At 39.3% G+C, this 27418-nt stretch overlaps 1 protein-coding gene across 4 annotated transcripts in view; it reads left to right on the top strand.

Annotated features, from left to right (window-relative positions):
* KIAA1328 (KIAA1328 ortholog) overlaps window positions 1-27418 on the top strand; it is a 172174-nt gene that overhangs the window by 122556 nt on the left and 22200 nt on the right. For all 4 annotated transcript variants that reach the window (XM_029962160.1, XM_029962159.1, XM_018078819.1 and 1 more), the window contains 2 exons: window positions 14599-14783; window positions 20403-20511. In XM_029962160.1, coding sequence (XP_029818020.1) covers window positions 14599-14783; window positions 20403-20511 — 294 coding nt within the window. The remainder of the gene's footprint in view (window positions 1-14598; window positions 14784-20402; window positions 20512-27418) is intronic.

Genomic DNA, 27418 nt, shown 5'->3' with positions numbered 1-27418 from the left:
ATTCTGGTGGGTGTCACCTCCTGTTACTCTTGTCCTGAACCTCTGGAGGAGGAACCATCATCAGAGCTGCATCTGGCTTGTTGGCCAAGACCTTCCAGGCTCCAGGTCCTCTATGAGTTGTCCTTGGTCTCTTGAGGTGTGTCTATATAGGACTCGGTCAACTTTTAGGAATGTACTGTATGCAGTCTGTTGGAATTTTTTTTCATCTATTTGCTGTTTTGGCAGACTGGCACATTAAATTGGGATGAAATCAACCGTGCTTGCAAATGGCCCATAAAATCTGTGTATCTGGAAGCTGCTTACCCACTTGTTAGTGCTCCTTTTAACACCCAAGTTACTTTCTTGTTCCAGATAATTTTACATTGAAGTTTGCATCATTTTTAGATTGGGTATTTGTGGAGCGAACGCTTGTTTGGCCGGTAAAAAAAAATGCTTGCAGATCTGCCAATAGTGTGCATGCTGAATTAGGTGCAGATATGAGTTTTTCTTTCTCTCGTGGTGTTGTCTGGCTATATATAGGCACAGCATCCTTCCAACAGATGGCTGCTGGAGTCTGCTGTGACGTATGGGAGAGTACAGTCAGAGTCAGACACACATTTTTGCTTCGTTAGTGCCACGTGCAGACTCCGAAGGTAGTACCTTTTCTTGCTCAGGGCGAAGGCTTTTGTTCTGATGTGGTTACTGAAAGCTTACTGCTGAATGGGGGGGTGTGTGTGGCAATTTTTTACTTATATCTATGCATGCATTTAATTGTTTTTTTGTTAGGGTAGGCAGTGATCCTTATCAGACCAGGGAGAAGGGAGCTCATTTCTGCTGACCTGGTTCCTTCACTAATCTAATTTTCAGGTTAACTTTCAACTGCGACAGTGATTTCAAGCTGCCTGTCTAACATTTACCTGAATTATGCTGATTCTGTTCTCATGATCACGTCTGCTGCACACAGCAGTATTACATCATTTCCATTGCAGTCCAGAGTAACCTTGAGCAGGAAGCCTACTGACAGACCAGAGGTATAAGATCTAAGCGGGAGACACCATAGGTAGTTTCTGTAGGCAGATGCAGCCTACAGCCTCTCAACCTGTAGGTGAGATCTTCCAAAAGCACAGAAGCTCAGGTGTTAGAAACACTGCTTATCATAGGAGGGCAGTCAGTGAAAACAGGCTTGTTAACACTCAAGCACTTTGGTGTTTTCACAAAACTTGCATTTCTTGCCAGGCTTCTGCATGGGTATAGTTCTGCAATAGCACACATCAAAACTGGAAATGCTCAGAGATTTTTTTTTTGTCCTTTGGGTTGAAATATTTAAAATGCATGCATCTCCTGAAGGAGTTTGTTCCTTGCCAACGCTTGCAGACAGTGAGAGACATTTTTGCAAGTCATTTGCAGATGCCTCCTTTACAGGAAAATGTAGACACTGTTAGTTTACTGCCTGAATTGAATTTTGAAAACCTGAATTCTATTTTTATAAATTGGAGTGGATTACCTTTTCAGACATATAATTTTGTTACTTTTTATTTTTATATGTAATCTTGGGTGAAGAGAAAATTATGTTCGATTTAGATATTCATATGTCCCAGAAATTTATGACTTGGAAAAGTTAGGAAAAATCTTATAAAACAAAATGTTCTGGAAGATAGTTTTAGATCAGGAAATTCTAAACCCACCCGCACAACTTTCATGCCATTTAAAAGCTTATATCAGAACTGATGGGGCAGGACTAAGAACAAAAGCTATTGGTATTGCAAAGTTAAGCGAGAAATCCTCTGTACCCTGCTGTTCTGGCCATGATCACAGCTGCACTAAGCTAAAACCCACTCCCCCGCCCCTCTTGTGACCTTGGCTGCACTTCAGCACACAGAGAATTGAAGCAAAAGGCGAACTTCAGTAAATGTTAGGTTCTGCCACTTGCAGATGTGCAGACTACATGTAAAGATAACGGCACACGTGCTCTCGCTTGCGCTCCAGCTCTCGCTGTCTGTGATGTGGACTTGGTGTATTTGCCACTGAATTATTCTGACATAAAACTTCCCCGACCGTACTGTGTATTGAGTTGAACTCTGTGCCTTGGCATGGGTGCTGAGGCTTTGCAGAACTACCCATTATATTTATAACAGTGCTAATTTCTGAGAGCCACACAGAGAAAATTTTAGATTCAGCCCAGCTGATTTGTTCTTCACACTGCTCCTGCGGTGAAGAGGATTGATTTTTGTGTTTCTTTTGATATTTGGCTTCATTTCCTCTGGTACTCAGTGCTTCAGGCCTTAATCCTTTAACCTTGAATGCGAGCGTCAAGGCTTCAGGAGGGATCAGGCCTTTTGATGGAGAGAGAACGTCTTTTGTTGTACCAAATGGTTGGGAGTGGTATAAGGTGAGACAGATCTCCAGACAGTATATATTTCTCTATGGTGTTAGAAGACTATAAACAGAGGGTGGGTTTAGTGGGGATTATAAATAATCTGGAGGAAGGTGGGGTATTAGAAGCAGTGGAAAAGAGTTAATGACTTTTTCTTTAACATTTGACCAATAACCAGTCTATCATGACAGATGTGTACTGGGTTGCCAAATGCTATAGTCTGATTTGGGTAATGGTTCAAAGCTCAGCCTGTCATGGAAATGGCAGTGTGGTCCCTGATGGAGCAGGGGAAAAAAACCTTTTCAGCTTCTCAAAGGGCAGTATTTGTGGAAGCAGATGCTTGCTTGCCCTACCCAGCATAAAGAACAGTTCTGTGGGCAGCCGGGAGAGTTCGTACTGCTGGATTTTTATAGGATCATTAATTATATGTTATAAGGCAGCTAAGCATGGCATTCCTAACTCGATGAATTCCATTATGAATGGCCTTTTCATATTCCTCATCTCATTATATTAAATGCATGTGACCTGAAGTTTAGCTAAAGTTATTGTTCGGGTTAACTTTCGTTTAGTGGTTGCCCTAGTTTTAGAAACAGTATGATCTTTAGATTTTATGGAGAGACAGGTTTTTTTATGCATGTTTTTGCAGCACTATTTTAGATAATTTCATTTGAAACTAGGTAGGAAACTCTGTGAGGTGTCAGGGAAGGGATTTAGTTACTCCTTGATTTGCCTGGAGATTTCTGTACCCACTGGATGACAACATCCTGTTACACGGATTTGGCTATCATCTCTCTGCCAATAACTCTTAAACCCTCTGCTCTGTTCCGTCTAGTCGTGCATATCTGACTGCCTCCCTGACATATAATCCCAGTTGTTTTGCCTTCAGATCATTCCTAATCTGGCCAAAACAGAACTCCTTACTTTTTCTTCCGAATCTCTCTTCACTTCTGATTTTGATAATGCCACATCCTCCCTGCCAATCAGACTCCTAACCTCGGAGTCACTCCTCTTCTCTGTATGCATCTGGGCTGCTGACAGCTATTGCAGCTTCCTTCTTCTTTGCAGCTAAAACATCCTTTCAGTGTGTCAACACTTAACCCCTTGCTCTAGTCCTTCCTTCATCTTGCACCTTGACTTCTCTAAAGTTGTCTTTCACTGCTCAATAGTCATTCACTTCCTTCAAAATAAGTTTTCCAAGTGGGTATCTTGGCTGTTTATTCAGATCTTGTCACCCTTACTTCTCTGAAACCTCTCTGACCAGTTGTCCACAGTATCAGTCTGTTAAAAGTCATAAAGGTGTTTCTTATTTTATTTTCTCTGCCACCATCTCTTCTTTAGTTCTTCAGTCATGTGTCAAAGTGTTGTTGGATGTTGGATGAACTTTCAGCCAGGCACTCTTACCACATTCCCTAATTCTATCTTTTGGAACCACTGAGTCATGTCATGGCTACTTCTGCCTCCATCTGTCTGTTCTGACAATGTCTTTTGTGTTTTACATTTTAACTCTTTGAGCCTTTTTCTTCCCCTCTAAACTCTGAAAAAGTTTGAGTGCTTTTTTCCCCTCCCTTCCCTCAGTCCTAATTTGGTGAGTTTCAGACTAATATATCTCTTTGCACTGACCACAAGGATGGTCTTTGCCTGGTAAATCCACACAAAAACTAAATCATATTGAAAACATATCACTGGTGACCTAGAGATAAAAGTATTACAATTCAACTGCAGTGACAAATCATCAGGTCTTCTTTGTAGAAGAGTTTTCATATGGCTTCTAGCACACACAAGAGTTTGGAATAAAACAATGTCCAAATGTCCTCAGTCTTCTGTCAATAGTGCCAGACTTCACCTCTCAGTGTAACTACATGCCCTTCAGTTTGATCAATGCGTAGTCAATCCTTTTTTTCCTTTTAACTCTGTATTCCCTTAATCTCTGTTTACCTCTTGCATCCTTTTTGAGTAAATCATGTCTCTGAGAAATGGGCTAAATTTATATATCAGCTGTGGACTCAGCAGTGCCGAGATGGTTTGACAACATAAATAATGCAAACCTCTGGACCCACGTCAGTGTCACAGTGGCACTTGGTGGCATCTGCTTTGGACAAACTTATAACAAACTTATGCAAAGGTAGACTTCCAAGTCCAAAAATCAGTAATGGTAGCTCTAAGAATCACTTATATCTGGACCAAAAGGGTTTCCAGAGGCTGGGAACTGGCAGCCCAGAGCCCACAGTTTTCACTGCACACAGCCTCGTGCCGGGATGTCTTCCCTTTGTTCTTTCTCTTGGTACTGGACATCAGAGCATGCCAATACATATTTCAGTGATATGTGCCTCTTAGTGAGGCAATACTTTCTGTCTAGTTTCAATTCTATTATATCTGAATATATTCTGAATTTGAGTGCAAAAACATGTTCCATCTGCTCTGTAAACATCCTGGTTGAGTCAATATTTGGTGGTGCTGTCAAATTCACATAAAATACATGCATTGAAAGGAAATCTTTAGTGTGTTGAGCTTTTTTTGTGGGGCCCAGGCCATGGCTTTTATAGTTGTATGCCACCATTTAGGCATCCAAGTCTGTATTGGACTTGCAATAAATACCTGATTTTTCAATCACTAGCCATCAAACATGCTCTGTGAAATACGTACCTTCAGTGGATTTAAGGCAACTGAACTGGCCAGAATTGAAATCTTAAATCTTTACCAAGAGCTACCCTGTCAAATCTGCATCTGTTGGGCATGGTAATCCACTAATCTGAGTAAAGTCCAAAGTCTAACTTCTCTATTTATTTCTCTTCAGGCTATAGGATTTTTTTTTTTTTAAGCAGATCAATAAACAATCTCAGTGTTTTCATTTTACTAAGCAATATAATATAGATGACTACTAGTGTAGTGGTAAATCATTAATATACTCTTTAATCATAGAGTGACCATGTCCCACAGATGTGATTTAATCATGGAGAAAAGTCTGAAGTGTGAAAGTGCATCAGGAGGGGTGTTACCAAGAGATCTATAATAGTGTATGACACCATTTTAAAAGATTATGTAGTATGAGAGTATTTAGGATCTCATGTACATTTGTAGTTACAGACCTGGCAAAATTCTAACATGTGATTGTTTTTATTACTATAAAAGAAAAATCAAAACCCATGTCAGGTTTGTCTTTGGCTGAGGCCCCTGTGTGATTAATGGCTTTTTGGAATAAGAAAAGCATTATATCCTCCAGATTCACTAGCCCCAAGATTTGTAAGAGTTTGACACTAACAGATCTATAACCCTATAACCTAAAAACCTGTAGTAACCTGTGCTTAGCATGCTTGATTCAATCATCATGGGATACAGATAAAGGTGATTAGAATAAGAGGACAGAAATTTCATAGTAGAAGAAGGGTCCTGTAAGGGTGGTCCCACGTTGGTTTCAGTGGTAATGGTTCCTGTTTAGAGAAATCAGATTCAAGGACAGCAGCCTCAGAAGAACAGACAATACAAAAACTCTATGTGTATTATGCACTTCGATGCATTTATGGAACACTTTCCCTGCAACATTCAGGGCCCAGAAGGTCACCTCAGGATCCTTAGGGGTATGTGTGTTTGCCAACGTTAGTGGTTATTAATTTTCACTGCTATTAGTGAAAAAAGTTTGAAACTTTAAATTTCTTCATTTGCTCACTTAGAAGCCAGGAGTGATAATTTATCCTTGCTGGTATCCTGAGTATTGGAAGTTAGCATCTATCAAGTGTAACTCTGTCCATGAACAGAAGCAACTGTCTTTAACTGTTCTGATCCTCCAAAACTGCAAATTTTCTGTGCATATACATTCTCTTAATAATACCTGCTCACAAGAGTGTAATCTTAAGTATCTGTTGCTCTAATTAGGAATTTCTTCAAAGTATCTTATTAGTCGGGCATACTGGAAACCTTGTGAGTATCTACTTTTCAATTCTTATTGTGTCCCTCCTGTGCTGTATTGTCACTTATCCTTAGCAAATGATTGCTCCATGATGTGTCCATGATCAGAAAAAGGGCTTTTGCAATTGCTTCTCATTTACTGAAAGCTCCTGTTATCAACACCTATCAGCCTGTCTGGAAACTTCTGCAGAGGAGAGAATGCTTCTGTACTGATAGTGTGAGCAAAGGAAAACATGGGGTGGTTAACACCTGCACATCAGACCAATCTTGGCCACAACCTGTTTTGCAGTGCAGCCCATCTCCTGTGAAGCCTTTTGTTCTGGATGAGTCAAGTGGAGAAGAGATTGTTCTTCTTCTTCTGTGCTTTTATCACAACCAAATTGCAATCCAATCTGGTGCATGATGGGTATCTTGTGAATGGGGCTGGCTCTCAGCCAAACACTAGTGAGGCTGGATAAGGCACTAAGGCATTCACTTTGCTGAAGAGCATGTGATTCTCCTTCTGAAGGAGAGAGTGATGCGGCTTGATGTACTGAAGAAGTTTGGATTTAGTTCAAAAACTTTGTCCTAAACAGGCTTTTGCATCATTCCTTGTGGTCCTTTCACTGGTGACAGCCAGGAAGGCTTTTCAGATATACGGACACTGTTTGGAAGGATTGTTTTTATACCTATGACTTGACATTTACATGACTTCCTTTTGTGAAGGCTGACAGCAGTGCTTGCTGGAACGACAGCTGCTCTGCTCTGCTCTATAAGAAAGGCCAAACACACAATCACAGCATTTTGCCCTGCTAAAGCTTGGCCAGTCTGTTTCCTGTGGCCATTTCTCTGTGACTGTCTGAAAACCTTTCTGCTGGAATTTTCTTTGAATTCAGAAGAGAGAAAAGCAATCACAGCTCATTTCACTGTTTATTAGGACAACTCATACATGTGGGAAACGTGCTGGTAGGGAGTTGAAATGTAGTGAACAGAGGAAGGACAGGACTTCAAAGGGAAGGCATGAATATAATTCTAGGTTAAATTTAGCTCAGTACTTGCTGCAAATGGACCTCTAACTGTGTATATTAAGTGAAGCCTTGACTTCATTGAAGATAAAGACAGTATTCTGATTGATTCAATGGGGCCAGGGTTTCACCTATGGCTGGTATGATCTAATAGGTCATTGCTAATTAAGAGCATATGTGGCCTCAGTTCTTTCTGGCAGAATTAAATATCTGAGCACTAGTCACTGAGGGAATGGGAAAGGAACTGTTCTCTGAAAGAGTGGTCTGGAGAAGCCATGCTATGGATTGCTGTACCCTGGTACAGCTTGAGTGAAATATGGAAGAGTTTTTATCACAGTTAGCACTATAACTCCTCCAAGATGAGAGAAAAATAAACCAAATGCAGTAAGTCCAAGAGAGACTGTTCAACAGGGAAAAAAACCCCAAAACAACAGAGAAACCCGACACAGCCGTGGGCATTACTGGATTCGAGGGCATTGAGCCTGAAGGGTGCTGTAAGAGATGAAATCTGCATCACTCCCCAGCAATATATTGTCTGCATAATAACATGTAGATTGTAGGCAATCACTGTCTATTTTCTGTGATGAAAAATCCTTTTATTACAAACAGATTTGGTAATATTTATATTTCAGTTCCAGTACTCTCTTTCACTGTTGTAGTGTTTCCCTACCTGTCCCTGCCCTCTTGCCTAAAAAATATGTGAGAAAGGAGATGGACGTGGCTCTGAAGACAGTTGGTGTTCTTTAGCCTGGAGGAGAGAAGGCCCTGGGGAGATCTGATTGCGGCTTTTTATGCTTAAAGGGGTCTTTTAAGAAAGATGGGGACAGACTTTTTAACAGGGCCTATAGCTTCTCAACTAAAAGGACATATTTAAATTAGATAAGATGAAGCAATTTTTCACCATGAGAGTGGTGATAGGTTGCTCAGAGAGGTAGTGGATGCCCCAACCGTGGAAACATTGAAGGTCTCTCTGAATGGGCTCTGAGCAACCTGCTGTAGTTAAAGATGTCCCTGCTCATTGCAGGGGAGTTGGACCAGGTGACTTTTAAAAGGTCCCTTCTAACCAAAACTGTTCTATGATTCTGTGATCTCAAAGCTTTAAATGAATATGCTCTCTAGAAAGGAAAGCAGCTGTTTCTTATTAACATGCACTGGATCCCAGCAGTGCCATTAACATGCTGATGCATCCAACATAAACCTCAAAATACCAGGTTTCATAATTGGCCCATGAAATCTCACTCTAGGCTTGAATATGGTCTTCAAGGTCCATATTAGAAAAGGATTTTTTCCTGCTTCTTAAAGGGAGGAAGAAAGTGTTAATCTTAGATTTTTTTTACCCTACTGCTCTATGTTTCAATTAGATAGGCTTTAGATTTTTAAGAATGTGTTTTTAAGGTGGTTGATCATCTGACGAGAGCAGATTGGTTTTGTGGTGAGGAACAGAAGGGTGATGACATTCAGAGATGAGAGATTGTCCTGAAGGTCACACTGTGCTTCTCCTCCTCACCTGCATCCCTCTTACTTCCCTTCCAGCTCTACTGAGCCATCCTGTGGATTTGTACCCCCTACATGAAGCAGTAGCTAGTAGACCAATCTCCCTCCTCGTTCCCATGTGCTGCTCTGCTGACTCAGCCACTCTGACATGTTTCTCCTCAGCTCCACTTGAGAGGACTGAAAGAGTTGTGGTTGCTCAGTAGACCACTACCATTTGTTTTCTGATGCACTCATCCAAAGGCTAGAGTGCTTCTTTTCCCCCTGCAGATGTTTTTCTGTTTGCCATGCAGACAGCTGACTTCCCAAACAGCCCCACTTTGGAGCAGGTGGTTTTCAAAAGTGTGGTTTGATAACTTGATATAAACTGATCTAAATTTGGACCCCTGCAGAAAAGATGCTCTTGTGATACATTGACACCTTGTCCTTTGTCCCAGCGCTTGTAATGCTGCTGCTTTGTACTGAGCTGACTCTGGAAGCTGATCTGGCTCAAAACACTCCCAGCCAAAGTGGCAGGGGAGGAAGCAATTTTCAGCCTGTTTGTCAAACTGCATCTGAAATGGCAATTCAGGTTCCAGCTACAAAAACGTATTGCTTGGGTTGTCTACTTATCACCAGTTTTGCATCATTAAGTGTTATGCATTCTTGGCCCGATATAATTGCAGCAGATTGCACACATGAACTGTTAATTATTTTATTTTTAAAACAGAAATTACGGAACAGGAAAATAACATTCCAACATGTTTGCTTTTGGAGCTAACCTACCACAGCAATCTGTTAGTTTGATAATGGTTAAACTCGCAAGCCCTTGCCTCAGCAGAGTGCAGTAGGGTACCATTAAGGCAGCCATCTGTTGAACATACAGTACTGGAGGCATGAATTGCCTCACGTTCTGGGTTTCCGAGTAGGTGTAATGTAGTCTTGTTTCTCTGAATGCCACTGATCTGCACTGAAAAACGCGTGGAAAGATGAGAGTTCAGTGAAAGGTGAGCACCCAAAACTGGGATCGAAGGCTGGGAACCCGTCAGAGCAGCGCCGGGTGTGGAGCATGGAAGAGACGGAAGCTCGTGGGCGTGCACATGCTGATAGTAAATGGGACTCTGGCAAGAGCCTGAGCTGCTGGGGTTGCTTAGCAATTCAATAGATCTGCAAAACTCCATTTGCAGACCAAGGCTGCCATTATGTTGGATTGATTCATCAGGATCAGCAGCTAAAACAAGTTATATTCTATCAGAGTTTTCTTGCATTAGTTTAAAAATGAATTTAGTTGGCTCTAAGTGGACATTTATTTTAGTATCTTGAAGAACTGACTTTCCTCTATTAAAGCAGAATAATGTATCTATATGGTGCCCTAACTTGAACAGTACATAAAGATTAGTAAATAAGACCCCATTAAAAATACTTATAATGTAAGTAACATGGGTCCCAATAGCCTTTCTAATGTCCATTAATGCTTATTCTGAGGATCAGAGCTCATTTTACTGAGCCATTTAGTCAAACCGTGTGATTATTTAGAAAGTTAATTCATGCATACTAAAATCTAGCTTAAGTAATGCAGAGGGTAGGAGGTAAAACTCTATGGAGACGATAGTCCTTTTTGTTATTTAATGATCAGCCATAATTAACTTGCAAATTTGAAATAATTAGAACAAATTAAAGGTATTTAACTTTGCCTCCCTAAAGAAAAATTCAAATTGCACCAAATGCAGCTTTAAATTATTCAAGTCTCAGAGGTCTGTGCTGGGTTTTTTTACAATGCCTTTTCTATGATGAGAATACCAATCTGCTTTTTGTCAGAAAGCATCCTATCAAGTAATTGTTCTTTGTGTCTAATAAATGACAGCTATTCTTCTTTGTAAAAGTATTTCAGTCTCTGAAGACTACATCAGCATTTCCATGGCATTTTAATTCAATAAAACAAAAGGTTAATGTTTTTCTACTTTTTAAGGAATGCAAATACTAGCAGTATTCAATGGGTCCTGAATGACATTTAAAATTTGCCATTCACGCTCAGCAGGGATATCGCGATATGAGGTTCAGGCAAAGAGGAAAGAACGTTCAAGGTGTGTTTCCCTTTGTTGGTGGTGTACTTCAACATTCATAATGAGGCAGCAGTGCTGAGACTTGCTTCTTTTCTGGCCACACTACAACTCCTGCCTTGGTGTGTAGGTTAGGTGGGTTAATAAAGTCTTTACTTAAGACGGTCTTCTCTGTTGTGTAGTTTCAGGGAATGGCATGAAAATTCATTGGGTATTCTGGTGCCCTGCAGGAAGTCCTTCCAACCATGGTGCTTTTGTGTGATACAAAGGATCGTTGGATTTGAAAATAGACAAGAACCTCTTTTGTCTCTAAATCTCTCTAGATATAAATAACTGATTCCTTTGGACCATATGTTAAGTTTCAATTTCCAGGTTGCAATAGTCACATCATTCATTTTACTAATTATTCCACAGGTGAATGAGTAAATATGTTCTGAAACAGATTTTTTTCCCTTATGTTTTCTTTGTTTAATTGTGGCACATAGTTAATTATTGCACTATCCCTTTCCCTTCTTGGTCTGCATACCCTTCAGTTTAAGTGTCATTTTAAGATTTGACACTCTATCCTTACTTGAGCAAAACTTCAGCATGAGCTATCTTGTATTAAATACTAAACAATGAGGCTCTAACTAGTTGCTTACTGAGCCTATAAATACAAATACATTTGTTTATGGTATTTACCATAAATTAGCTTCTCTAACTTCTTCATGGTGTCTGCTTGAATTGCCTCTGTCATTGCATTATTTAAAGCAGAACTCAGTATTCTAGAGGTAACTGCACCATGTAAAAGGTGTATGTGGTATCATCTCCCTTATCTGCAAGCCAAAGGTCACTGTCTTCACAGGAGGACTGTAGGTTGTAATTAAATGTGCTTTAAAAACCCAGAAAGCATCCAAATAATGACAACCTCACTGTTTTTAAGTGCTGTTAATCATCCAAGTCCAGGCAAATGGAATTTCAGGTCCTGTATTATCAGAGAAATCTGGTCAAGTATTAGACCTGTAAGCCTCTTTAAGCAACTACCAGGATCTAAAACCACCTCTTGCTTTACTTGGGGTTGCAGGTATTAGTAGGTTAATAATTTCATATAATTCAAATAAGATACTAATTTAGTTCACCATAAATTTTAAAAACACTTTGCAGTATTATTAGTAGTCACATGGTTTGAAGCCCTAAAGTAAACGGAGGTTATTCAGAGAAGTTATATCCAACACTTCAGCCAGTTATTATAGGTCATAAGCTATTATATACTGTTCTGCATTAATAATGCAGGAGTAATACTAATTGTCCAACAGGCTCAGTGGGCCCTATTAAACAATGTCTTATACAGCACATTGATTTGAAACTTTTAATTTAGCTATCATTTTCTGACTTTCCCTCAGATCTACAATAACTTCAGTCCTGTAAGCTTTTAGGTAAAAGATTCATGTGATTCAACTCCACAAAGCTGTATCCCAAACTCAGTGACAGTCTTTGGGTTGCCAATGCAAAAGACACTTTTTTATGGTTTTAATTTCTTTTTGTAACGGGGCTTTTTATGATGGGAACTGATGATGTGTACGTGTTGGGAATCCTCATTTAAACCAGTAGTTTAAACCAGAGAACAGAATTTGAAAGCAGTAGGTTGTCTTTACTGAGAGAAAGATGGGTCTCCATAACCTCTTGTCTGGCCAGAATGTCTTGAGATTGATGTGTCTGCAGAGACTGAAGTCATGCTTCCTCCTTGTCACCAGATTTGCCTCCTGGCTCTGTCTGTGCAATTGTTTACAATCTTGTGCTGAAGTTCATATAGAACCATAATGGTTCTGGTTAACTTTCTCTTTTCTTACTTCACTCAACGTGCTGCACTTGTTGCACCAGATGCTCTCCCACCAGTTTGCTTGCATATACTCTATCCTCCTTAAAAGTACCTCTGTTCATTCATCTCACCTCTTTGTCTCCCCTCCTCTCATCCATTGTCTTCTTGAATCAACTTGTCACCATCCCTGGAGGCTGTGGTGGGGGGAAACAGTTTTCCCCCTGAAGTTATAAAATGGCAAAACCCCAGGGGGTGGTGACCCTTGAAGTTTTGAGGTTTTACCCAATGAGCGCTTCTGCAAAATATAAACATATCACAAGCAGAACAGAAGAGAAGGTAGTTGTAGTTGTTGTGGAAGAAGTAGCCATGTTCTAAAGCCACGAGCTGAAGGGGCAAGAGCCCCTCTGGGGGGCCACGGCCCCCCAGGCCCCCAACTGGGGTCATAGAAATTCAGAAACAGTGTTAAACTGGACTGAGGTCTGTGACTGAGAAGCTAAAGAAGTTTTCTCCATCGTGAGTGAGCAGAGACAGAGCAGCAGCAGAAGCAGCGTCCAGAGATTGTGGCTAAGAGCCAAGAGATAACTGAAGAAGCAGCAACAAACATGCAGCCAAGGAAGACACAGAGTTGTCTGAGAGAGCCGAGAGAGAGCCAGCAGCAGAGAGAGAGAACTAAGCTCAAACAGAGACAGAGTTGGGGTAAGAAACTGAACCAAAAACCCCAAACTCCTTCTGTGACCTTTCCTAAGTGGAAAGGATGGACTCCTACTGAATGGAAGTCCTAAAACTGCAGCAGCACTGCAGAGAGGAGCTAAAAAGCTCTGAGAAAGAATGCAGAGGGGGTGACCTTGGCCCCCCCCACTGCTTGAGACAGAGCACAGAGCTCTGTAGGGAACTTGAATCCCCTGAAGATAAAGACCGTCACAAAGACCCCCGCGCTTTGTGATATGACGTGGTGATAGCGCCCTTGTCCTGGGAAACACAGCCCACGGAAAAGAAGACCCTCGTTTGAAGAGGAGTGACAAAGAGGGCTTGGATACCCCTTGTGTGTGCTGGCAGAGATCCAGCTACTGCTGCATGAGAAGAGGATAGATGCCTGCTGCCTTAGAGACATTGCTGCTCTGAGAGTAGAAAGGGATCTTTTCCTTCTTCCCTCCTGGACTTTTAGTTGGAGGGGAGGAGAGATTTGATCCATTGTAAATACTTATGTCATGGTAGAGATAATGAAGATTGTATATAATGTATTGTAGTATTTATTTTGTACAGTCATTAATATATATTATTAATATAATATATATTCCCTTTCCCCCATTTTAAGTCTTGTGTAGTGTCTGGAGAAACCATCTCACACTGGGTTGAGATGTGGGAGGGGGCTTGGACTAGGGAATTGGATTTTTGGGACTCTCAAACCATGACAAGGCTTTTAAAAAATATGTAGATGTGGAATTTCGGGACATGATTTAGTGATGGCCTTGGCAATGCGGCTTTATAAGTGAACTCGATGATCTCAAAGGTCTTTTCCAACACAAATGATTCTGTGATTTTATGATCTTCTTTCCTTTTACAAACTACACTTTCAGATTTCTCTTCACATAGTCTTTGTTTCCCCTTGATTCTAGCAGAGTGAGCGTTTTTTAAACTACTCTTTCTTACATTTGAGGTCCATTGTGCTGGAGAAAGTACTTTGCATGTCTTCATCCCACTTGTTCTGTCCTAACCACTTGAGAAATCTGGGATCTAACGTTTTAGGGAATGTGCCCAATGCTACAAAACTCCAAATACAATTGTCAGAGTGCTGCTGGCTGCTGCTAACCAAAAACTTCTGATAAAGTGGATTGGTTACTCTTAAAGCCTTAGGCATCTTGCTTTCAGAAATGATAAATGGATTCAGCAAGAGCTCAACCAGCAGCATGGTGTTCATGCTTCTGGAGAGAGAAAGTAAGGTAGAGGGCTGGGTGCACCATTAGTGGGCTGAATGCATCATGCAATAGCTTGATATTTCTTTCCTCCCAGTGTCCCGATGTTGAAACATGAAGATTATTTACTGAGGACACCTCCAGTGAGCAAGAACTCCAGAACACGAGGGAGCAGTCGTGGGAGCAGTTTGGGAAAGAAAATAGTTGGTCTTGGTGCAAACGTGGAAGATGGAAAAACCCTTCTGATGCAGACCAAGAGGGAAGGCACCAAGTCCAGGAAAGGTAAGGAGAAGCAATACTGCATTGCAGGACCATGAGTGTGCTGGTGGCATTTAGAAGTTATGCATATGTGTGTTCAAGAGTATTATCAGTAAAACGCACAATAAAAGGGAGGGGATTGCAGGTTGTTTAAAACAACCTAAGAAAAGGTAACTACATTTAAAGCAATAAAAACCATTTTCAATAACAAGTGGTGGTCTTGGCTGCTGTTCCTGGTGAAAAGATAAAAATAACCCTTTAGTCTCAAAAAGCTGCTTCAATGATTTATTATTTTATTTCCCAAAAGTGCAGTGGGGTTTGCTCTTTAAATGTAATCCTCTTTGCGTTCTTTTCCTGCTCAAGTGATGACTTCTCCATCACAACCTGCTATTTTGCCACACAAGGGATATCTGTATTGCTGGAACCTATCCTGCCCTTAGCTTAGTACCTCCACTTAAGGAGCAGAGGAGCAAAGTCTTTCTTAGGAAGGGAAAAGGTTGGGAACAAAAGCTGCTTGGATGTTTCACTGCTGAGCCTTGAACATAATCCTTGGTTCACTTATGAACCAGCTTTTTTTTTTTATTTTAACTTGTCAGCCAGTTTGCTGTATATGTCAGCATAAAAATAAAGAAAATGGCAAAATGAGAAGAAATGTGGTGCAGTTCTCAAAGGAACAAATAACTTATGTTATTGGTTAAGACCATACCAACATTAGAAAGCAGTCCCTGTGAAGAAACTTTCAAAAGGGTATCATCAACCAGGACCCAAACAGTGGCTGAGGTTAATCTCTTCCAAGACACAGCTACAAAAGTTGGAAGCCTGTAAAGGGCTTGTGTCCAAAAAAATCAATTTCTAATTTGAAACAAAATCATTTTTGACTAACAGGGGTTCAGGACCCATTACTTTTGCTGTATAGTCTGCTGACATTTCACACTTTCTGTTGTGCACAATGAATCCTAATAGTCATTTTATAACATTGCTACACCAATCAATTTAAGCAAGAGAAAGCCGTTACAATTCTGCAAAGTTTCAGGGGCAATTTTCACTGATGGTTTTCTTTTATGTTTTTTTTTTCAGCTATCTTTTTTTTTTCCTTCTCTTTTCCTCTTCCTTCTGCCCCCCTCCTTCTCAGTACTGCAGTGATGAAATTGAGATTTTTCACAGCTGGATGATGGGTTTTGTTCCTTGGATGGGGATAGTCCCAAAAACGTAATTTATTTGCCACAGATTCAGGGGGGGGAAAAAAAATCAACCTGGCCTCTTCTTCATTCATTCATTTCATTTTGTAGTACTTAGGAGAAGTTACAAGCTACATCTGGCTATTGCACATAGCAACTGAGCTGCACCTATGCTGATTTAGTGATTGTAGCGGTCAGCATGATCTCTGAGGATGGTGGGTATCTTTTGCATACACTTACTGGGTTTGCTAGCTTTGAAAGTGTAGAGCTCTGTGGCAAAATTTGACTTATAAATATTGGCACTTGCTGTGATATGAGATAAAGTTCAGAGGAATGCTTTCAAGCTGTGGAACAACCTCAGGTCTATTACTGATTTGAATGGTTGTTTATCACAAGGCAAATTACCTGGCACTAATCACTGAAGTTGAAATCTTCTGTATTTTAGTACCTTTTAACTGGCTTCCTTCTGTTATATGATTTGGACTCCTTTAGCAAGCATACACACACACACTTGTGAAGTGTTTTTATCCATCTTTGGGGATCATCATGACCAAGTGTCAAGTTTTTTAATTCTAGCTAGCCTGGACTCTGTCCTTGCTTTTGCTGGATATTCCCATCTGCTGCTGACCTGGGATTTCTGCTTCAATGCACTGTGGGAAAGGGGAATGTAGTAAACAAGGTGACATCTTGAGGCATGAAAGTTAGTGTTATTTAGTTGCACACCTTAAGGTGGCCTTTTAGTCAGAACACAGCAGTGCTGGATACTGTATACAGAAACAGATTCAATTGAAAAAATCGTGATAGTTGTTAGATGTTGACCTGTTGACCTATTTTTCTCATGCCTTGATCGGTCTGGTCTGTTTGAATTACATGTTCTTCAAGATGATGACTCTCTTCAAGAACACCTTAGTGCAGTGCCAGTGCTGATGTGGGACTTTGGGCTCACTATATTATCTTGCTATACCACTGGAAATGGTGACTGTAGCAAGGGAATGGGGCAACTCATGGTAATGTCTCTCCAGAGCAACATAGGCACTTGCATCAGGTGTAAAATTATTAATTGTGAAACTGTTCCCATCCTGGAATGGTGGAAGGCTTTTCTGCCCACAAGACTGCTCACTTACTGTGAGTATACTGAGTTTGGAAAGGGTGATTTCCTAACAAACCCACTTTTCCTTTCTCCCTGAAGATATTTAGTAATGGGGAGAGGAGTATTGTTAACCTGGCCCTATCACCTCATGGAGTGGAAAGGGTCACTTCTGCTCGTTTTTCAGGGTAGAAACTTACTGGATCAACTTATGCAATCAGTTTTTATTCCCTCACTGTTGCTTTTTGTCTCCTATTTCAGTGTGGTCCTTAATTTTTATTCCTGTGCTTTAGCAGGTGTTTGTGTCTTGCAGTCAAACTTTTTAGTTTTACCAGCAAAACTTTAAGCAGTCGAAGCAAACCTGGAGTCTTAGATCCTTTAAGCAGTAAATTGTTTTTATTGGTGTCACCACTAGCTGTGTCAAAGTGTACTAAAATCTAACAACTTGTCTGGTTAAAAAGCACTGGAGTACAGAAATGTGTGCTTCCCTTCCTTTCTACTTTGGAAAATTTTTCTTTGGGGCTGGGAAACTTAAACTAGATTCTACCCATTGCACTCTGCAATATTGGGCACCTTTCTGTGTTTCTGTTTAAAGTATTCCTCTTTACCCCTTTCCTGAAATACCTCTGAATTGAAACAAAAGAAAGAACTATTTTTCCCTTTGTGTCTATGTTGGACGTAATATATGCTTGGTGTTGTATAGCATGCGCAACTTTCCTTTCCATATGTAGAAGAAAGAGCCAGAGAAGGAAAATTATTTTAGCTCATTTTAGCCCTGTACTTTTCCAGGGGCTGATTTTTCTGTATAATGTTTATTTTTCAGTAGTTTTTCTAATGTAGCTTCTTAGGGATTCAGGATCTGGCACTTCTTCCCTTGAGGGAAGACTCTTCCCTACAATCGAATAGAGCAATTAGTTAATATTAGGGAAGTGCTTTGAAGATGTGAAGTACTATATAAATGTTAAGTCTTATGAATATTACTATTATTCAAGTCATAAAGATTTCTTTTATGATTATCAACCTAGATTTCCCTTTGCTTACTTTCATCCCATTGCTGCTTGAACCAACCTCAGCTGTATTTCTTCATTCTTAGTGTTTACACTTCCAAAATATAGACTGCTGTATTTCCCCAGTTTAGTGATGTTTTAGTTGTCTGTTTCTCAAGCAGAAATATACAACTATTTGAGTTGTCTCAAATGATTCTTTAATCTGCTTTAAGTCAGTCTTGTACCAAGTTAGCCAAATTGAAAATAGTATTCTTAACATTACCATTTAGAAGACATCTATAATTGCTCTGGGGGTACCTTGCCTTGCAAGTTTGTTTTTTACTATTATTTGCTGCTCCAGGTTCTTTCCATTGGTGTCAGATTATCACACCATGTAAGAGCTTTTTCTTTTTTCCAAGGGTAAATTTGTCTGTTCTTTTTCCCTGGTTCTTACTCCTTTAGATCATCTGCGATGTCTCCAGTCTCATACCGTCTTCCAACACCTGCAAATCTAATTAATTTGCTGTCATTTGTATCACCCCAGTTCTCTATGACTTTTCATAAATAATTACCAGTCACTTCATAAATTCATTAACTAATTCCCTTTAGCCCTGAAATATATATCCTTCAGACTAAAGACTTTGTATCTTTTTTTTCCCCTGATAGTTTTTTTTCATCAGCTTTATATAGGCAGGTATTATACATCAACAGGGTCTTCATTATCTTCTACTTGCCAATTTTCTTTTCCTTTATTTTTTCTCATAGTATATTTTAAAATTATTAGTAGCTTGGACATTTTTGGGATCATTATTGATTTAATCATCTTTGTATATTCACTTGTTTTTTGGCACTTTTATTCCCTCAATCGACTTGCATGCTTTTATCAAGATGTATTTTTAAACTTTTTTTGTTTAGATATGCACTTATTTGGGATTTCTTGCTACCCTTGTTTTTTCTCTGTGCAGCTTAACAGCCTCAGTATATTCCTGCTTAGTTTCTTTTCTTGTTTTCTGTTTCTAGCCCTGGTAATATTTTCAAACTTGGGTCTTTGAACAGTCCCCCTGAGTCTGTGTTGGCTACTTCTGAGTCCATATATTTTCTTTTTTGCAGAAATACATCTAGTTTGCTATGAAGGTAGTATGTTGACAATGTGCCAGCCTTTTCTTATATTAGAAATTGAATATATTCTCCTGTGTTCACCAGGTTTTTATTACTTTAGTATTAGTTTCTTAAAATCCAGCTGCCTCATTCCACTGTCATGTGAAATGATTTCTAAATATCTCTTGTTCGATCATAAAACCAAAAGTCTAAGCAAGAGCCTTCCAGTCTTTACATGCATACCCACTCTTCTCATCATGGATTGGCACGCTATCAAGTTACCAGGGACACACAATCAGCATATATCCCCATGATATTTCCAGGAGTTCCTTCACTGATAATTAACTCTTTGTTAGGCGAGATTTTTTTCACTGCATGGTACTGAAGCACAGTTCATTAGAGCAGAGTGATAAGAACCCATTTTTTTATTAGCCTCCTTAAAGTGCACCTTAAAACATAGGGGTTTACTAAATTTTATATATTTGTATAAATCTTAAATCAGTGCAGTATTTTAAATAAACTTAATCCCTTGGACATCTGTAAATTTTGCACTGACGCTGGAATTACAGCCTTGTTGCTTCATGTTTCAGCATGGATGATAGATAATGTTGCTGTTCGCAGAGCTGAGAAATATTTAGTCATGACAGAATTACATAAAGAGCTAAACACTGGTTTGACTTTAATTTTTGCTGATACTTGCGGTTTTTCCTATACTAACTGTTTAGTTAAATGATGTTGGTTGCACAGAACTAATTAGGCTAGATAAAAAAGCTCAAACCCACAGGCTTTTGTGTAGTAGATCATATTACTCCTAATTTTCATATTGCCTTTACCTCTATGCTATTTGTGTAACTAAATCCTATCTATTTGGAGAGTAGAAGAAAGAATGGAGTATCAGTTCTATTTTATTGAAAGCAAAATACTGTTGTATTTACACTTGGAGAAATAACATCTTATAGCATGTCTTGGGAGCTGCATCTGTGAAACAAGCCAAATCCTGTGGATGACTGTAAGAAATGATAACAGTGCGAGTCTGTCAAACTTTGGGCAGTAAGATGGAGGCTGTAGTGTGTGTTTTATTGTACAGATTTGATCCTATCTGGTCCTGAAATGGATGCTGTGCACAGTAGTGTCCACTGATGAGTTCTCTGATTGCCATTTCTCTGTATATGTCTGGCACTCCAAAAGGTTTCAACTTTTAGTCCCAGTGTTCTGTAATAATGCAGAATCGTGAGACATCTGTCCCAAAATTAATAGCCTCTGATGTCTGGCTTGTCTTCACTTCATTCCACAGGGACAACTTCAGGACCTAGGAAGGATGCAGGCACATCTCCTGGGTTGATGGGCAGCAGCAAAGCGCTTGCAACCCCAGGCATATCACCGATCCAGCATGACACTTCACGGTAAGCTGTAGGGTAATCTCTGGTTTAAGATTCTGCAAACACAACCATCAAATTCTCCTAGATGCAGGGAAGTGGCTGAATTTCTATGATGTTTCATGTTCGCGCTAGCTGGATGATATAAACTAAAACCTGCCATATCCTTTTGACATTTATAGTAAGCCTTAAGTTGCTTTTTAGAATAAGAAAAGCAGGAATATGCCAAGTTCTAACATTTTAATTTTACTTAGATTTTGAACAGAAAGTATTTTATGTTGCAAGTCCTGACACATTAAATGCCTTTGTAAATAATTTGTATGGGCACTGTTAACCCTGTTAGGTTTTACATCCACGTGAAGATTTTAATCCCTCTGCATTTGCCTGCCTCTTCCCCCAACCCCATATTTTATCAAATAGCATTTCTTTTAAAATGTTTTGTATGAGAGTTATTTTATGTTTAATGACGAGCAACAAAATCACATTAAGTCAGCAATTCCTGATTATACTATATATCTGCACTAAATGCACTGGAAAAGCAGCATTATAGCTTCTGCTCCAATGAAAAAACTGAAAGCAGCATTGTTGTTACGGTTACGAGTCTGAAAACTTGCCTTCTTTAGGCAGGATTACATCTCTGGTGGTAAATGCCTAGAAGAACAGCACACAATCCTTGCTTTTCTTTGTCATATCCTATGTTTTCTCATAATAAAATCTTTAGTTAAGCAACAAAATAAATGCAGATTGAAATATGAATTTGCAGTATTTGACACCACTACTCGTTAGGTAACTGTGAGGTGGCATAACAAGAATGTGCAGCCATTCTTAAGAAGAGTTAAATGTTTCTTGGAGGATGAGCGGGCTAGAGTCAGATTTAATCTTCTCTTGGCCCAGTGGACTAGGAAAATGTATGCTTGATATCATCCCTGTATTCTTGGCAGAAGCTGGCAGTTTATTTCTATCTTCTGAAGGAACTTGCGATATATAATAGGTGAAAAACCACTATCAATATTGACAAAATTGTACTTCCTTGCTATGGAAACACTTTTTTTTTCCTTCTGATGGGAGAGTTGATAATTCTGGGAGGATTTAAAAACTGAGCTAGATTAGGCTCTGTTTCCCACAAGTAGCTGTATGTTTAAACTAACAGAAACCACAAGATTGCCTAAGCATTTCTCTTAAAAGGAAGGGTTACCTTTGCAAGCCAGTCATAGCAGATAAAGTGTGTGTAAAGATAGTGCTTGATGCTGTCTAATAGTGCTAAGTTGAGATTCCATTCAAGCACTGAGAAGTAGATATAATTATTCACATCATATGACAACTGCTCAGAAAAAGGAATTTTATTCAAGAGGATTGATGATCTATTCTTTTCCACAGAGGGGAGTAAAATATTTGTTGAAATATGCTGTTAGAAATCATACCAGGTAAAGTGATCAGTAAAAGGAGTCTGATTAGCTGTCATCCTTAAAGGCTTATTTTACCAGTTGATGACAAATTTTGAAAAATCCTGTATTTTTGGAGTGCTTTCTCCCATACTTCCTCATTTGCTTTCCCTCCACTGGTGCTGTAGCTATAATTGACCATAAGCAGCCATGTTGTGCTTTCCCTTACTCATGGCCTTCTCTAATTGAAAATGGTAAATGGACAAGTATTTCTGGGGAAACCTAAAGCTGATTCTGTCCTTCATCAAAAAACCTGCTTGGGCAGCAGGTCAGTCTCAATTTATCACGGAATGGTTATAAGCTTAGACTGCAGGTTTAACTAACTAAATTAATCAATATTGAGAGTTATTGCTGCTATTGTGCCACTAAAGTTAGGGTTTGTCAGCATGTTCATTATGATCTGTGATTTGGGGGGGTTAACAGCTTAACCACAACAGTTGGCATGGATCTGAAACTTGCAACACAAAGCCCTAGACTAAGAGCAAATTTATTTATTCAGCAGTACATGTAAACCTAATTACTTTTGACTATTTAAATTTATAGGACTAGATTCAACTCATGTTTGTGCCAGCTTTAACTAGCTCAAACCCTGGCACCAGGCAGCAGCAGCAACAGAAAGCCTGCCAGGGAGAAGGTGTTGGAAAGCGACATAAGCTCCCTGGCAGCGTGAGGCATCAGGGTGCTAGCACAGCTTCTGGGAAGGGCTGGCTGGATAAGCAGGCATGGCAGGTAGAAGATGTGTTGGCGTGATAGCCTGTCTTGGCAGTGCTCAACTGGAGGCTTCAGTGTGTTACAGCTACCTCCTGCTTGAGGAAGAACTGCTGCAGTCCTACATCCTTCTCTGTCTCGGGATGAATCATGTCTGGAGCAAGAAATAAATGTCCCTAGAAGGTAAACGTGAACCTTAAGAGCCCTAGTGCTACACCTGTAGAAGGACCAGACTTGAAAAATGAATGTGCACAAGGTGATTTCAGTGATATCTCTGAAAGAAAAAAGAAACCCAACCTTTCTTTATGTGGCATCCAGAAATAGGCTAATAGTGAATTTGCTTGCCCATCATGCTTCTATGCCTGCCTGTCACTGCCTTTCCTAATAGAGCCAAGCTGAAAGTTTGGCTACCCAATGTTATTAAACCAAGTGTCTACACCTGCATGAAGCCCTTAGAATTATGTTCACAGCAGGTCTGGAAAGCTTTTCTACTCCATGTGCTTATTTATCTAGATCAAAAAAATCACAGGCGAGGTTAGGGCTGGGCAAATTTGGAAGAGTAAGTTTGTTCCTTACCCCTAAAGCATAATTATTCTGATTGTCTTAAACATTTCCTTTTTGGTGATCAGGGGCACCTTTCTCATAACTGGCATTTGCCTAGAAGAAAGAGTCTGTATTTTTGCTTTTGAGCTGGAGGGACAGTGGAAAGGGGAAGCAGTGGCATATTGATGCTTTCTTTTACTAATTAAGAAGTTTTTACATAAACTAGATCTTACCTTAGCCATAATCAGGTACTGATTTCAGCAAAACAAGTGTTGTGTTGCACACAGAAGAGAAACTGCTCTAAATTAAAGTATTCAGCTATTTTTGAAAAAAAAAAAAAAGAAAATTACAAACTGTACATTCTGAAAGACCATTTAATTTGATTACAGCCCTGTTGCAATTGTCAGGCTCTCCCCACGCAGAAACTGTTGTAGTGTTGAGTTTGGCACAATAAGTCCTATAATACTGCGGATAATCAAGCACTTAAAAAGACACAGGCAAAGGTTGTTCTGCTCACCATGGAAACAGATAATTCTCCTGTAGCATTTTTCACTTTGGACATCAAAGAAGTGAGTTTAAGAACAGTTAGGTAAATTAAGGGATTGAGTGATAGTCTGGGATTTCAGCATTAAGCATGTGTTTTCTTGTTGCAGTTTCAAATCAAAGCTTTAATGCTTGCTGAATGCATTGTCTTTGAGTGAAGTTTCTTTTAGCCATTAAAATAAGTGATTTAGAAGTTCTTGCAATACAAATGCTATATTTGAGCTGTATTATTATCTGTTAGACTACAGTGGCCTGTTGGAGTTTTTATAAACAGATTGTATTGTGTAAATTTGTGTTTAGGGACATTTTAAAAACAAAACTATTTACCCAGTTGCCCAGCACATCTCAGGTGAATGTGTATTCAGGGACTTTTAAGCAAATTAATATCTGATGTAAAATATAATGTGCAGTGTTGTATACTTAATAATGCACACTGGAATAGTCTAGAGTAGATCTGTTATGCTGAGTGTTAGGAAGTATGACAGTGATGAGATTTAAGCTTTTGCCTTACTTAGATGGTAGTTGCTTTTCAGATCTGCACATATTGGATGCTTAAATATGGATATTGACTTAAGACGATCTATGAGGTTCCTTCTGCTGTAGACTCCAAGCAAGCACTGACAAAGAAATAGAATTATTTTTCCCCCTTAGGATCAGACACCGTACAGGATTCAAAGGGAGCAAGAAACTTAAATTCCAGATTTAACTCAGGAACATTTAAAGAGATTAAAAGTGCGTTTGGAGCGGGGTGGTGAGTTAGTTTCTGAACGTGGTAGGAGAATGCAAGTTTTGCCTACTCCCTGAGAAAGCCAGCGGCACAAAAAGTCCAATGTAGTTCCATATGCAAGTGATAAAACCAGACATTGGCAAATTAATCTCTCTTATTCACCGTGTAGGTTGTTAATTGTTCTCTCTGCTGGCTGTCGATATAATGTGAAATTTTCATTCCCCATTCAAGATGGAAAAAGTTGTGGCTGAAAATGTTAACATTTGCATTTTTATTTGTTGATTTATTTAAAGGACAGCCTCTCTTACAGCAATCCATCACTCAGTGACACCCCAAATATGAATAATGTATTGTAGACTTGCGGTTACAATGTGTAATAAGTGCCAGAGACAGTAGAAGAATGTTAACTATGTTGCAAATGTAATATTTATCGACTCATAGTTTATTGCTTTCGAGGTTCAATAATACTGACCATAGGACATTAATATCACTTATCTTGATTTTAGTTGGGCACCTCTGTATGTAGGAATAACCCATCTATCTCATACTTACAAAATAAATGTGAATTTTACAGCGCTTTGTAAGAAGTACATTGTAGGTTTCTTGGCTTAATGCTCATAGTTCTCCTTTCCTGCCTTCTCATTTAGTTATGTCTTGACACTGATCCCACTGCAATTGCCTGACCTAGGTGGTGAACACCTCAGCACTCTTCTAGAGGCTGCATTTTGATCTTGTGCCTTAGATAGGATTTGGACCAGGTCTCTCTTCCTGTTAAAGACCAGTATGACAAGAAGGTAGTTAGGTAGTTTTCCAGTGCTTTTGTCTGAAAAGACAATGGCTGAGAGGCTAAAACAGAGAGAACTCCTTTTTTAGAAAGACACACTTAGCAAATCTAAATCATCTCTCTTTGAGGATCACGGATATCAGAAATAGTAGTGTTTAATTAGGTCAACATTTGTTATAGACATGGCATTTAGTTACAGAGAAATTTTTGCTCAATGAATAGAAATATGTTAGAACAACTTGGGAAGATTGGTATTTAAAATTCAGTGGTTTTGAGAACCAAAATTTTATTGATAACCTGCATAAGGAAAGAATTTGCAGTAAGGCTATGCTAACGTAGTAAATCTTTCAGTAGTAATTATTCCTGTCTTCAGTAGTTGCTCCAGAGTTCTGCTTTGGAAACTGATACCGACTGGGCAAACACTACTCCTTATCTACCCTGTTCGGTTACAACCACTAAAAGCTTTGAAGTCTCAGGGGTGAAATGCAGATGTGAACCCAGGGCTGGGATCTAAACCAAATTTAACAATGGGAGCTTTCAAGCCTGTGTTGAAATCAGATTTCACCTGTGAAGCCTGGCTCTTGGGAAACTTGGAATTGGGTTCAGCCATGAAAATGATAAGCCTTGATTATATTTTGTGTTGTAGACATCAAGTAAATTTTGAAGTGACATTCTGTATTTACATCTGAGGTTATCAAATTTAACACATCATTGGCTTCTTTCCTTACTGTGTGTAACCGGAACACCTATTTGTGTCAAAGCAGCCTACCTAATAAATAGCTGCTTTGCAGTAACAGTTCTGGTGTGTCCATTGCTGACAAAGAAAATCATATTGGGAAATTCTGATTTGCAGTGCAAAAGGATTAATGTTAATTGCCAACTGTTGGCTGTAATTGTCACCCTCATTAAAATGCAGAATTATGTATTTCTTAGTTATAAATAACTCTTCTAATTGTACTTGATGTATGCCAGTTTAATCAAAAAGTACACTTGCAAACAAGCAGATATTTGCATTAATCTAGCACTGGATCTTTGAGTCTTTTTTGATCGTCTTTTATTCCAAACTTTGACTAGTTGGGGGAGGTCTATTACAGCTACATATCCTTTACACATTTTTTTTTCAGCTCTGTGGATCTGACAGGATTTTGTATTAAAATGAGAGAAAATGTCTTCTGGGAATGTTCAGTGAAACAGAAAACGTGTCAGTTTTGAAGTAGTTGGCAAGGTTTCCATCATTCAGGGGTATGACAATAACTTGATTGTAGTTTGAAAGTAATAGTAAGCAAAGGAAAATAGAGTAGAAATCATATTATGAAACTGACTTTACATAATTTTCATTGTTATCTTAATTACTTTTTTTTTTACAATTTTTTCTCCATGTGCATTTGTATGTTCTTAAATACCATGTTAAATCTTAAGTGAATGTTGGTTCATTGGATGTGATTTCTGTTTGCATTTGTAATCACAGCTATGAAAACTTAGCCTCAAAATATTTTCAAGTTCCTTCTGTTCCTTGCTCTACTCCTTTGTCAAAAAAAATGATTTGACTGTGGTTTTTTTACTCCACTGATACCTTGAGTGCTCTGCATTTTACTTTTAAACGTATTCTTAGAATTACTGGGATGGCAATTTCTACAAAGCTTGGCAAGTCTTGGTTTCTGTCTTCATGGTTCTCTAAGCAGCTCTTCTGTTCCTAGGATGGTGGTAATTTCTGTTCTTCTCTCTCAGAGGCATTTCCTCTTGGTTTTTTGGAGAGTTGTTTTTTTTTTAGGTGGGAGGAATTGGTGAATAATACATGCCGGACGATTGCATCGTGCTTTAAGAAGGCTTTATCCCTAAAGATGCAATGCCATATTTCTACCATATTGCTTACGTGTTAATATACTGCCCTTTTCTTCTCTCCTTCACCTTCCTGGGCTTTTCAGGCTCTTTGGGGCAGGATCTTGCCATGGTACATCTCTGTGGTTGGTTGGTCCCTGTAATAACGATGATTAACTGTGATGATAGTATAGTTAGGGTGGAATTCATCTTGCTTATCTTGAGACAACTGAGCTAGTTACCCTTAGCTCCTTTTATGGTCAATGAATTATTTTAGAATCAGCTAACTATCCTTTTGGTAATACCTGTCATCCTGTGACCTGTAAAATAATCCTGGAGGAATGTGCACTGATACCTCATCCCTCTTGT

Source organism: Manacus vitellinus, unplaced genomic scaffold, assembly GCF_001715985.3.
Source record: "Manacus vitellinus isolate BGI_N305 unplaced genomic scaffold, ASM171598v3 scaffold_42_pilon, whole genome shotgun sequence".
In the NCBI taxonomy this organism is placed as follows: Eukaryota; Metazoa; Chordata; class Aves; order Passeriformes; family Pipridae; genus Manacus; species Manacus vitellinus.
The sequence above is the reverse complement of the archived record's forward strand: the minus strand, read 5'-3'. Positions and strand labels throughout refer to the sequence as shown.